The following is a 12,536-nucleotide window of genomic DNA, read 5'->3' on the forward strand; positions in this document are numbered from 1 at the left end:
GCATGATTTAAAACAATCAAACACAAGTAAAAAGCTGTACAATCAAAGCTTTAAGAGCCAAAAATACTGCATTATAATGCAATCATTGTTCACTTTATTGTGTTCTGAAACAAAAAGTAGATAGATCAAAATAAAACACTTAATTCTCACCTAAAATGATTGACATTTGTTTTACTAAGGAATGAAAGCACAAATGAACCTGGTCTCCGATCACTCTCTCGAATAAGGTAACTTCCAGGTTTTCCCGCTTGTCGAAGACGTTCTTCTGCAATTGTTCTGTCAAGTTTTCCATGATACCATCTGAAAAAGAGTAACAATGGGCATCCTTAGAACTTAAGGGTTTTGTTTACTTTCAGAAAATAGACCTGTGAAAGGAAGAAAATCTTTCAGTCAAAACCCATATAACTCCAAAACTTTGTGAATCACATTGTTACAAGTTCAACCTCCTAGATGACTCATTTCCAAAAACAGTATTTTTAACATAGCAGTTTTCCAGATAACCTACTTTCCCCAAGGAACAACCCTAAGAGGCAGAGACTCTACACATATAATAGTTTTTATCTCCTCCTTAATTTGTTTACTTTAAAAAAACAGAAACTGAGGTGACTGACCTGGCTTAGAATTACTGTATTTTAAGCCTACAAAGATGTCAGTTCAGGCTCAGTATCCCAAAGGCACAAGCGCAGAAGTGAATTCTATCAGACTGTTCCTCAGCTGATAGTGATGCTGCTGCAGCAAAGCCAGTAAAGAATTGGACAGCAGTCACCAGGCCACCATCCAGCCCCAAAATCAACTTTTCTAATCACAACATGCACTCTCTCAATCAAAAGTGAGTGCTGATACATGGCAATCACAGACTGCAAAATATGACAAAGGAAATCTTTAATCTACTGCTGCCATTCAAGCATCCAATCACCTTTCTCAGTTTATTTATACAGCCTGTGTCAGAACACTTGTTCTACTTCAAATGATCAAGATTAACTTGTTCTTCTTTCAAGAAAGTAGTGATATAGAGCAGTTTTCAAAGACAGCCATTCTTCTCATTACCTTCACCAAGCCACAGCATGGTCCAGAGCTATATATTGCAATAATTCATTAGCTCCTCCACCTAATTTTGCTTGATCAAACCTTTAATTTTTACACTCAGAAACTGTCAGCTTCAAAACAGCCAGTGTTTTAGACAATTAAAATCCTTCACCACTTCAGATCACATACCATTTAGCTCTAACACTTCAGACTGTTTTGTAAGATTCACAAACATGCAATTTAGAAGATATGTAAATGATCTCTTGAATCAATATATGCAAAAATATCAAATATTTCACAGCATACAGCTTCAAAATTTTAAAAAATTAAAAGTTGAGCTGTTGATAAAATCTGAACAAAAGCAATTTTTTTCTACGAAATGGAAAAAAAAGCTTTGAGAGCTTTCATCAGAACAAAACCTTGATAAACCAAACCAAAAAACACCATTTCACCATTAGGAGCAGCACAAGTATAAATACTGTTTAACCTGACAAACCTGGGTGCTTGCTAGTATTGCTCCCCCTTGCTTCTCTTCCTCATCCTGATCAAAACAAGCTAAACCAGTAGAAGCACTGTTGTGTCTGTACAACATTTAAAACTTGCAACTACTGCAGACCTAGTTAAATCAGCAAGAGCCTGTGTCATTCCATTCCAGAGCAAAGCAGCTTCATTCATGAGCAGAAATCTGTCATTCAGAGACAGACACAAAGAAGTGGTCATGCCTTCTCGACAAGGAGAGTCTTTTAGGAAATGAAGCAAAACAAAGACAGCTGATTATCAAGTAAGATTAAGATTAAATATTCTGTGTGTCAGTGTGCCCAGCGCAGCTGAAACCTGAGTGAGTTTGCTCCCAGCACGTTGCAACTGGCATTGCTTTCCCGGACAGACTGACTTTCATGAAGTATATAACTCCTCAACATTCCATTTCTATTCTAGACTAATAACAGATTAATTGAGTTTTTATTTGCTCCTATTTAACACACACTTGAGGAAAATAATCTTAATTCTATTGAGAGACCCATTGCATTAAAATGCCAAATTTAAAGAAAGGCACAATTTCAAAATGAAGAAGTGAGAGTCTCAATAAGAATGCAAATTACACAAAAATTTTACAGAATAAATAGAAAGGCAGGAGCAGATAGAAGAATTTTTCTGTAAAGGACCAGGATTTCTAACAACAACAGCACAAATTTAGGTGCCCCAATTCTCAGTTCAGGAGCTTCAAACAAAAAAGACACCCTCGTTGCTGGTGATGGCAATATATATATATTGTTATATGCCACATCCTTTAACACTGAACAGGCTATACTTTGTCCCATTCAACACTTTTATATCAAGTGTACCAGGAGACATTTATTACCTGGTAAAACATTTAAGGAAAAGTTTGGTTTTGGAAATAAAAATATTAAGTTAACTTCTGAGTGCAAATACATTCAGTGTCACTGAACTCACATATAAAATGTTAACTTCTGATGGAAAAAACCACTCAGCTGTATTTACAGCTCACACTGCATTAGTGTAATGTACCAAATTACAGTATAGTACTAGTCGCAGAAATAAGCATTAACACTAAATTTAATACAAATGACAGTAAAGTAGTCAATATTGAGCAATGACATGAGAAAACAGCTCAAGTGATATACTCAGGAAACCTTGTAGGTTTTACATATCTTTAAAAAAATAGGATACACATTTAAGTGCAAACTTGTATAATACCTTTAGAGTATGCAAAACGGTTGTCAAGAAATAACTACATTTTTTCAAAGAGCAGTTTCATCAATAAAATACATCAATAAAAACAGTTTATTCACATAATACATAATCCAGGAGCACTGAAAGACATCACTGTCAGAATCAATGTCATATAACCCATCCTTCTATCACCAGTTTTTAGTATTATAGAAAGATACATTCTGCAACTTCCCATCATAATCTTCAAGGACTTTGATAGCAAACAGTAAACACTGTTTTACAAAACTGCAGTACTCAATCTCATTTAAGGGTATTGACTAACCTAATGAGCACTAATGAAAGATTTTAACATCTCTTATGCTGCACTACAAAGAAAGATCCATCCAATAGTCAGTTTTATCCAAAGAAAGTAGAACAGAAATGAGTAAACTACAGAGCTAGCCATACTCCTAACTAAGAGAACAGAACACAGAACACTCTGATGGAAATAAACAGGCTACCATCATTTCTGAAATGAAATAAAGTGACTCCCAGATCCTTTCGTTTTAAGCTCCAATCAGGTAGTTGAGTGAAGCCTGAGTATTTCAGCAAAAATACATCACAGGAAACCACCTCTCCCTCTGAGTTTTCTACCTCAAGATTTACAACTTCAATATTTTGCAATCAAAACAATTTCAAATTTATTGTTTTCAGTCCAAAGCAAAGCCAACCATAGAGATTCTTACTGAATGCAAAAGGAATTGCTATGTATGGTCTACTATAAGTCTCATGAAAGGAATTAAAGTTTGGATGTGAAAGTATCACATTAAAAACCTGCCTAGCTTATCATAAATAAGTTGCCAAATGACTGTGACTTACAAGTTCTTACACTCAAAATTCTAACGCACTACTACTTAGATGTACATCCTCCATCATTGCCAAAGACAAGATCCCTATAATTTCTCATCAGTCATCTCTGCTTGTTTGCCTGACCCTACCTAGGAACACTTCTGTATTTCTAAAATTACCTTTGCATTTTTTTTAAATGCTGACAATCCACTCCTTTCACTGTGTTTTGAGCAAACATAATTCAATGACATTCTGAATCACAGCTAGTACTCTAACAATGCAGTTACTGTTATAACATGCATTGAAAGAGAGTAAGTATAAGTAGCCTTGCAAGCATATGTTATAAAATTATTCAACTATAAAATGCTCTATCAATTATAGATTGCAATTAAGGTGTTTTTTTCTGTGACTACCTGTTTAACTTGCCTGCTTTAAGAAACCTGTGTAATTGTTCTTTATTTTGCTTCTACGAGAATACCAGTAAAATGCTTCCATGTTTCAGAAAATTGTCAAAACTGTGCATGAAAATACTCCCATCTGCCAGTTTATTTCAAAAACAACATGTTCAGAACTCCAACTCTATCTATCACAATTCAATTACAACATGCAGACAAAGACACAATATCACAAAGAGCCTCTATATCCACACATGCAACATACAGGTGCACAGAAGAATGGTGCCTATACCACCGCCACACTGAGCGGCTGACAACCATAGGTCAAGTCATGAACCTCATGGAATGATCTGCACTGCAGTCAGAGCTGCAACCTCTGGTCCACACACAAACAAGAGATCCCTATATTTTCCCAAGCTACATGGAAGATGTTGGGTAGTCACACGAGCCCCATTAGGCCCAGCCAGCCATTTCTATTGTCAGGAGGGATGCATTTAGCAAGTTTGCAGTATAGCTATATGGCTTCTGGCCCCCACCACACCACAAGACCTGTGCAAGGAACAAGCCATTCACAAAAAGGCAGTAGATGGTGAATTTACTATATGGAAGGAGGCAGCTGGTATTACGTGTAGAAGCATGTCACACTGTACAACCAATCTTTATTTACATATTTCCTTTTTACATGTGGGAAAAGCACGTGTGAAGTTTTGCCACACAGGCACACTGCTGGCTTTGTTCACATCCTCATGCCCACATGCTTCTCTGCAGAGCTGCTTTCCAGCTGTTTAGCCCCACCACGTGCTTAGTGTTACTACTCCCTAGTGCCAGAGCTCTGTGTTTCCTTTGTCCAACTACACAAGCTGTCCCGCAGCCCAATTCTCCAGCCTGTCCACATCACCCTGGATGTCAGCACAGCTACCTGATGTTTCAGCTTCTCCTCTTTCAATTTTGCATTATCTGTGAACTTGCTAAGGGTGCATGCACTCTATCTAAGCAGGTCACAGTACTGACCCATGAAGGCACCCTAGGGAATACTCCCAGTAATTTGCTTCTATCTGGACTTCGAGCTGCTGATCACCATGCTCTGTTCCTAGTCATTCAACCTGTTTTCAATGCACCTCATGTCGTTTAACCTAAGTTATACTCCATCAGTATGCCTGCAAGAAGACTACAGAAGACAGTGTCAAAAGCCTTAGTAAGTTATGGAAAACTCTCTCCCTTTCTCCCCCAAGTCAATGACTACATCACAGAAAGCTCTTAGGTTGATTAAGCACAATTTTCCTATTATAAATCCATGCTGATTACTTCTCACCACCTTCAGCACAAAATATGATTAAAAGATAATAGCATTTAAATATATTATATATTAAATATATTAAAATTTAATAATAGAAACCTTTTTCTGTTGCATCACTAACAAGACTGATAGAGAAAACATTTTATATAAAAATAAAAACTATTCAAGACCACCTTCAGTCTTTAAATAGTGCATAAAAGTAAATAAAGCAGGTCAAGTGTATAAACTCTGTCAAGCTCTGAACATTTTACTAGTACTGACCATACACTGGAGGGACACTGAGGAACCAACCCTGCAATACTTATGCGCAGTACAAAGACTATATTAAAACAAGACGTCTTCTCCTCTCTTCCACTATGCCTACCAGCAAGACATATTACAAGATGCTTATTTTTCTGGGGAGAAAGATATGAAAGAAACTGGAAAACTACTATGGGAATTTTGCAAATTTATGCTTGAACCAAAATATGGAGTCCTATTCTGAAGAGACCTAAGCCCTCACTAGAAAATCTGTGTTCACCTTTCCTTCACAACCACAGAACATATAGACAAAAAAACTTGAAAAAACACAGTACAGTATTACACTTCTCAATGGGGTAGGCTAGTAAAAGAACTGCCAAAGTCCCACACTGGTATTATGGGACTCAATCAATGACACAAAATAAAAACTAAATAAAGAGCATGTAAAGACATTCTAGTTACTGTTTAAACAAAATTATATTCTCCAATGTTAACTAGAAATACTGATTAAACTACTGAAAAATCATCCTCAAACTTCTGGCTTCAAATGCTGTCCTACTTCTGGTTTTATTTATCTAAAGTTTTCATTTACTTATGAACTAACACACTCAGTTTACTTACTGCTTCACTTCCTGCAGTAGGTTAGGTACAATATTGTTTCACTGTGTTTAACCACTCATTTAAGACTACTTCTAACACCACACATCTCACCGGAAGCAGCCCAGAATACACTACCCTCCGACTTTTGAAAAACAAGGTGTTGTCTTCCATGCACAACAGGAACCACTAAAGAAAATCATTATCTAATAAAGACAATATTCTATGCTAACTACATTAACTGCTAAACAAAGAAACCTCACACGCTAAAATCTATTGACATCACATTTCATTTTCTTTATACAGGTACCTAACTAAACACACCAACATTATTTCCTGATAATTTATAGTGTAACAGATTCCTTCATTAGTCTGGAAAAAGGCCTTCTGCAATTATTCAGAAAAATTTTTCTCTTGAGTTACTGAAACAAATGCAGAACTTTCAGCTTGCCACCTCGAATACTCATGTGAAGATACTAGAACTTCACTGTATGATGAGGAAAATGGTCTACTTTAATGAAATCCATTCTTATTCGTATTTCTCGGTCTTCATCTTCAGTTTTTTCTTATTATACTGCCTGAACAAACTCCAAGAGTGACTGGAAGAATATATCTACTTTGGGCAAGATTTGTTTTAACCAAAGAGTATTTTGACAGTCTCTTTCATTTTGCGTGGTTGATCACTTTCAGATTTCAACTGATTTCCATTTCAAACTGATAAGCGCTGCTCAAAAAACACTATATGAAAATGCAAGTTTTGCAGCAATACTGGAATGGTTCCTGCCACATTAATGCAATGCTAGGACAGAAAATAATTTTAAATCAAATACATTAAAAAATCAGCATTCATTCATTCATTAAATCCCAAGGCATTTCCTTATGCTATTTGAGTCTCTGTCTCTGAGGTCTGCAAATGGGGCAGAAAGCAAGGGGAAAGATGACCTAAACAAACTCAGCATTACCTTTATTCCCTAGTATCCTGTGCATCCCACCTGGCATTAAGCTGCAACAGAAACACACCACTGCTGTGCTCTATAAAAATGAAAGTGCATACACACACACACACATACTGAATAGACAAGCCTCAAATTAGCTTCACTCCAGATCAAAGATTAAAAAAATCAACTACTGTGAGATTCTGAGTTTGTGAATAAAGAGAAGGTCTTATATGCTAGTATCTTGCCACTGCTTGAATATTAAAGAATACACAATAAAATTAGATATATTCCCCAGATCTCCCTGAGCAAACCATATTTATAGCATCCTCATGGGAAGTGCAGAACCTGCAGGTGCTTCATTTCCCATCTCTCTGTACTAGTTACTACAAAAGCAAGAATGCCAAATCTACACTATTTCAAAGCATACTCATGTTTAAAAAAGCATTTGTAACATCTTTATAGCCTAAAAATTGGAAGACTGGGAACTCATATTGTGTCTGGTTTGTGTTTGAGCCTTTTTGTTTGCTTTGTGCTTGTTTTTTTAATCTGCAAAACAAGCTCAGAGAAGTTTGTTATAAAGGCTATTATAATTTTATGTCCTACTTAAAATGAAAATGGCTCCTGAAATCGTAAGAGTATGTAACATAATGCCAAAGTTAACTCTGCTAGTCAAGTTATGACAGAATATAAAGAAGAAATCCAAAATTTCACACAGATTATTAGTTAACTTTCTACCTATCTAAATATGTCTCTTAAAATACAACTGTATGTTATTCCCTAAATTATCCACTATACGCAAGAACTACAAAAACAACACATTTATAGAAATTACACTAATGAAAAAATGCAAGCCTCTGAAACCATTTCAGTTTGGGGAGAATAGGATAAGGATATGGAAGAAAACGCTTATTTTCTATTCTAACACACACCTTGGAAGTGCTTTGAGTAAACCTGCAGATTTTCTATAGTGAAATCCAAAGGTTGTATTAAGAGTATTTACTAATTACATGGACTCTATATAACATTATCTGATCTTATACTTCACACAACTTAAACAAAGAACTAGTCTGCCTCTAGTGGAAGATTCTTTCTAGTACCAGCACTAAAGGAATCCAAATTAAACTGATGTACGGATAAATACAGTAAAATTTAATTATAAGTTTATAGTTTATTCCAAATGTCTCCTCTCTCCAAGCATAGCCTTTATGAAAACAACTTTAAATTGGCTGAGCAGCAAGGCAGTTAAAACATTTATAAAAATATCTCTCTGTTAACATTTTTAAAATTGGAAATTATTTTAATTCCTTTTAAGTCCATGACTCAAGACTGCCTGAATTTTTAAAAAGATCCAACAAGTGGGCATTACTTTGGCTGTTTCTATATGAAATGGAAAATATAAGTTATCTTCTTTTTTTTTTTTTTTAACAGAAAGCAATGCAACACAAAATGATGACATGGTAAATTAGGTCTTTTATACCATGGATGGGGTTTTTTTACTCTATTTACAGAAATTAAGTTTATTACTCTACCGTGAAGGGGCTACCAGTGACTGGAAACGTCTCCCCAACAGGTAGTTTAAACGATAACCAGAATAACTCACTCTTCCTGGCAGCCTCTGCAGTACTGCTATGAAAACTTGCTAAAAACTAATTCAGCCGCCTTTTTCCCGTGAGCTGATGCCACTCAGTACCGGAGGACCAGCTCCCCGTGAAGGGGAAGGAGTCCGACCTCCCTGCTGCCGCCGTTCACTCTCCTGACTTGCGGGTGGGCTGCGCTCCATAGACCACGGGCAGTGTCCCCGTGAAGCAAACTTCCTGCTGGAACGGAACAGCAGGAGGGAGGGAAAGTGAAGAGGTGGGACGCAAAACTTCTGCGAGACAGCCAGCCGAGTTTGACACACTGTCTCCCCGGCCAGCGGTGGGGGCCCGGGGCCGCGGTACCCACTCCCCACAGGGACTGAGGCGGGGGTGGCGGGTACTCACTGATTGGTGGGGGGCGCGTTGAGCGGAATGGCCACCTCCTCTTCCTCGTACTCCGGCCCGTCCAGTGAGTCTCCCTCGTCCACTGTCCCCAGCCCCCCGGCCAATGCTGGGGGGGGCGGCAACGGGGGGAAGCCGGGATCAGCAGCCGCAGCGGCCGCTGGAAGGGCTGGCCCCACGCCCAGCTCCAGTAGCTCCAGAACTGAGCACAAATCCGGCCCGCCTGGGGGGCCGCCGCCGACCAGGAAGGGGCCTTGCGGCTCCGGCGCCCGACCGCGGCACAAGGCGGGGCAGTGCTCCAGCTCACCGGCCGCGGCGGCTCCCGCCGTCCCGGCCACAGCACCCGAGCCGCCCTCCTCACCCGTGGCCTCGGCCGCCATCATGTTGAGCCTCACCGGCAGCTTTACACCGGGGAGGAGGCGACAAAGGGGCTCCGGGCTCCGGGCTCCGGGCCCCTGCCCCCACCACGCCCCCCCCCCCCCCCCCCCCGACCCGGCAGGCAGTGGACTGGGACGCGGCTGAAACTTCCCGGCAGAGACGGCCGGGAACAATGCCCGGCTGGGCGGGGGCTGGACCGCTCCACAGGGCCCTACGCGGCTGCCTCGGCCCGCAGCCGCCCCAGGGAAGCGCCGCCCGCCCGGGGAGCTCCGCGCTTGCGCGGCACCTCTGCGCTTGCGCGGGCTGCGCGGCCCGGCCGGGCCAGGGGGACAGGTTTCGTTCCGCGGCCGAGGGGTGGGAGCGTGCGGTAGTAGGGTGATTCACTAGTTTAACACAACGTGAGCACAACACAGCTCTGAACCCGTATGATCCAGGACCAGAGCCATGCCTTTTGAACACCTACAGGGATGATGACTTCATTACCTCCCTAGGCAAGGCGTTCCAATGCTTGACCACCCTAACAGTGAAGAAACGCTATTGAGTGTCTTCCAATCATCTTATTCTGTAATCTGAGTCTCCTCTATCTGGGTTTGAAACCGTTTTGATTTGTCCTGCCATTGCAAATACAATAGAAGAGACCAGTCCCCACCTCACTATGCCCTCCCTTCAAGTATTTATAGAACAAGTGGAAATGTTTTTGTCAAGGGAGCATTACACTGGATATTAGGAAAAAATATTTCACTGAAAGGGTCGTCAAACACTGGAACAGAGTCCTGGGGCAACAGTGGATTTGCCATCTTTGAAAGTATTCAAAAACCATGTGGATATGGTGCATGAGGACATGGTTTCATGGTGGACCTGTCAGTGTTCGGTTGATGGTTAGACTTGATGATCTTGGTGATATTTTCCAGCCTTAATGATTCAGATTCAATTCTAACAGTATTTAAAAATACATCCTGGTGGTACTGTTTACCTTGTAAGAACTGTGACTCCTTGTCTACTTTACTCTGTACTTCCCTGAAACTGTCTTTTGTCATGTTACTGAAGCTTGCAAGCTCTCAATCCCACTTTATGCAAACCTAAACCTACCTTCACCATCAACCATTTTTCTGCCTAAAGTGGATTATTTGGTATATCAGCTTCAGTTCACAACTAAATACCTCTGGGATCAAGAAGACATCATGTGATTGCCATTACCAGTCAGTGCAGTATGTAGATATCTTTAGATTTTGTATTTTTCTCCCAGTGTTAAAAGAGCTTACAAATAGCAGCACGTTTACACTTGCATGTTTCTCTACAATTCTCAAAAGGCATCTAAACATTCAGGTTTTCAAAGCTTTGCATTACCCAAAAGTATTAAGTGAATTTTTCCTGAGGCAACTAAAACAAACTATTGCTCCCACTTTCACAGCTCTCAAGCTCTGTTTATCTGCTGAAATTGTTTCATATCTTTCCTTCTGAGGGCAAACTCTGCTTCCAACTTACACTACTATGACATGGGGAATTATGCTGGTTTTGTGCCCAGGGTCACAGTGAAAAGAGCTAAAGGGCTGGCTTTAGCCCTCAGTCTATATCATTGTAATGCACCCATTTACTGCTGGTTTTCTGCTTTAAGAAATTGTAGTTTCAAGGAATATTGTAGGCACACACATGCTGCTGCTCTCTCTGTGGCTTTCCCTTTACTGCTTCTTGCTTTTTTTCACAGATTTCTAAACAAAATAATTTTAACCTTGTCACTGTAGCAGTAGCAATAAGCCAAAATACAGAAATACAGTGTAAATATTTTAAAGATTCCCTTTATGAGAAAATATTTTCTAAGTGCCTTCAAGGGCAGCAGCATGTGCGTGGGGGTTGGAAGGACAGCTGTGCTAAGATTTTCACTCAGGAGGGGGTAATTGTGTACAACACACTTTCAGGAGGTTTATTTTGGTGAGAACAGTTTTAAATTTTAAAAGGATTCTGCGGAGAAAGAGCTCCTAGTAATGTCAGCTGAGCTATTACCTCTCTGTGCACCCGACACACCTCTTCCGTTCACTTCGCAGGCAAAGCTGCCATCCTGAGTTAGTTGGTGCTCAAGGTACTACACATCAACTTGACTGCCTCTTTAGAATCATGAAATATCTCAGATTGGAAGTGTTCTATAAGGATTGAGTCCAACTCCCTGTTCCTCTCAGGACTACTCAAAACTACAGCTACAAGCCTTCGTGGAACTTTTTTATAAATGGATGTTTTTGGATGGCAGGGCAAGTGTAATAATATTTTTCTTGATATTTCTTGAGCTTCTGCAAATATGTCTATTCTGAAATCCCTGGTATAATTTACACTAGGATAGTCAGTCCTTCATCCCTGCTGTGTCAGAACGGTGTCAGGCTAGATTCCATGAAAAGTACATTTGCATGTTCCCTAGTTTGAGCTAATGTAATAGTACATATTTTGAGAACAGTGGCAGGGGGGAGGTGTTCCAGGCAGATGTATGCCTTATTAGGAGCTCAGGTGTTCAGGCTGGAGTCACTGAGTTGTATGGCATTGGGCAAGTAATTTGAGCAAGGTTATTCTTTCTCCATCAGTAAAGTAAGAAGCTATTTCACATATATGCCAGAGAATCAATTAGGGTTTTTAACAAAATTTGAAAGCTGGTAAACACCCTAATTATTAGGGTGAAAAGCCACATAAAGTGGCTTTCAGTTATTAAAAGGGAAGGTATTACTTTTATAGTAGATACAAATACCACAAACATTCCCTTTCACTCCTTATTTCCTGCCTCTCTCTATTTGCTTGAACACAGTTTCTGCCTTTCTAAAGTTTTATCCCATTTCAGAAATTAATAGCAGCAGGGGAATTTTCAGTCTTTCTGTCATAGGACAGTCATAAGAAAGCAGCTTTCCAGTAATGAAGAACCTGGAATGCTCCAACTATTCCAGTTCTTCCCCTTGTACTGCCACAAGTATAAAATGAACCGTTACAGAGAGTGTTGCTTCTCCCTACCTGCATAGCTGTCATGCTACATATATTGCTTTTCTGCTTTTCATACACTTGCCATGCTAGCAAGGAAGTTGTGGGTGCATGGGGGCTGGGAGGAGACACAACCAGGACAGGTGACCCCAACTGTCTAGAAGGGTGTTCCAGACCATATGACATCCTGCTCAATATATAAAGTAGAGATAAG

The 12,536-nt window shown here is 39.9% G+C and overlaps 1 protein-coding gene across 2 annotated transcripts in view; it reads right to left on the reverse strand.

Moving 5' to 3' along the window:
• The window catches only part of RASA1 (RAS p21 protein activator 1), a 45,278-nt gene extending 35,903 nt beyond the window's left edge, over nucleotides 1-9,375 (reverse strand). Inside the window, exons 1-2 of one of the 2 annotated variants that reach the window (XM_058044495.1) lie at nucleotides 8,996-9,375; nucleotides 151-300 (exon numbers count right to left, since the gene is read on the reverse strand). In XM_058044495.1, the coding sequence (XP_057900478.1) occupies nucleotides 151-300; nucleotides 8,996-9,375 (530 nt within the window). Of the gene's footprint in view, nucleotides 1-150; nucleotides 301-8,995 lie in introns of those variants that run through there. The other variant, XM_058044496.1, reaches the window with a different exon arrangement.
• Between the last annotated feature and the right edge of the window lie 3,161 nt (nucleotides 9,376-12,536).

Source organism: Melospiza georgiana, chromosome Z (genome assembly GCF_028018845.1).
Source record: "Melospiza georgiana isolate bMelGeo1 chromosome Z, bMelGeo1.pri, whole genome shotgun sequence".
NCBI classification, from domain to species: Eukaryota; Metazoa; Chordata; class Aves; order Passeriformes; family Passerellidae; genus Melospiza; species Melospiza georgiana.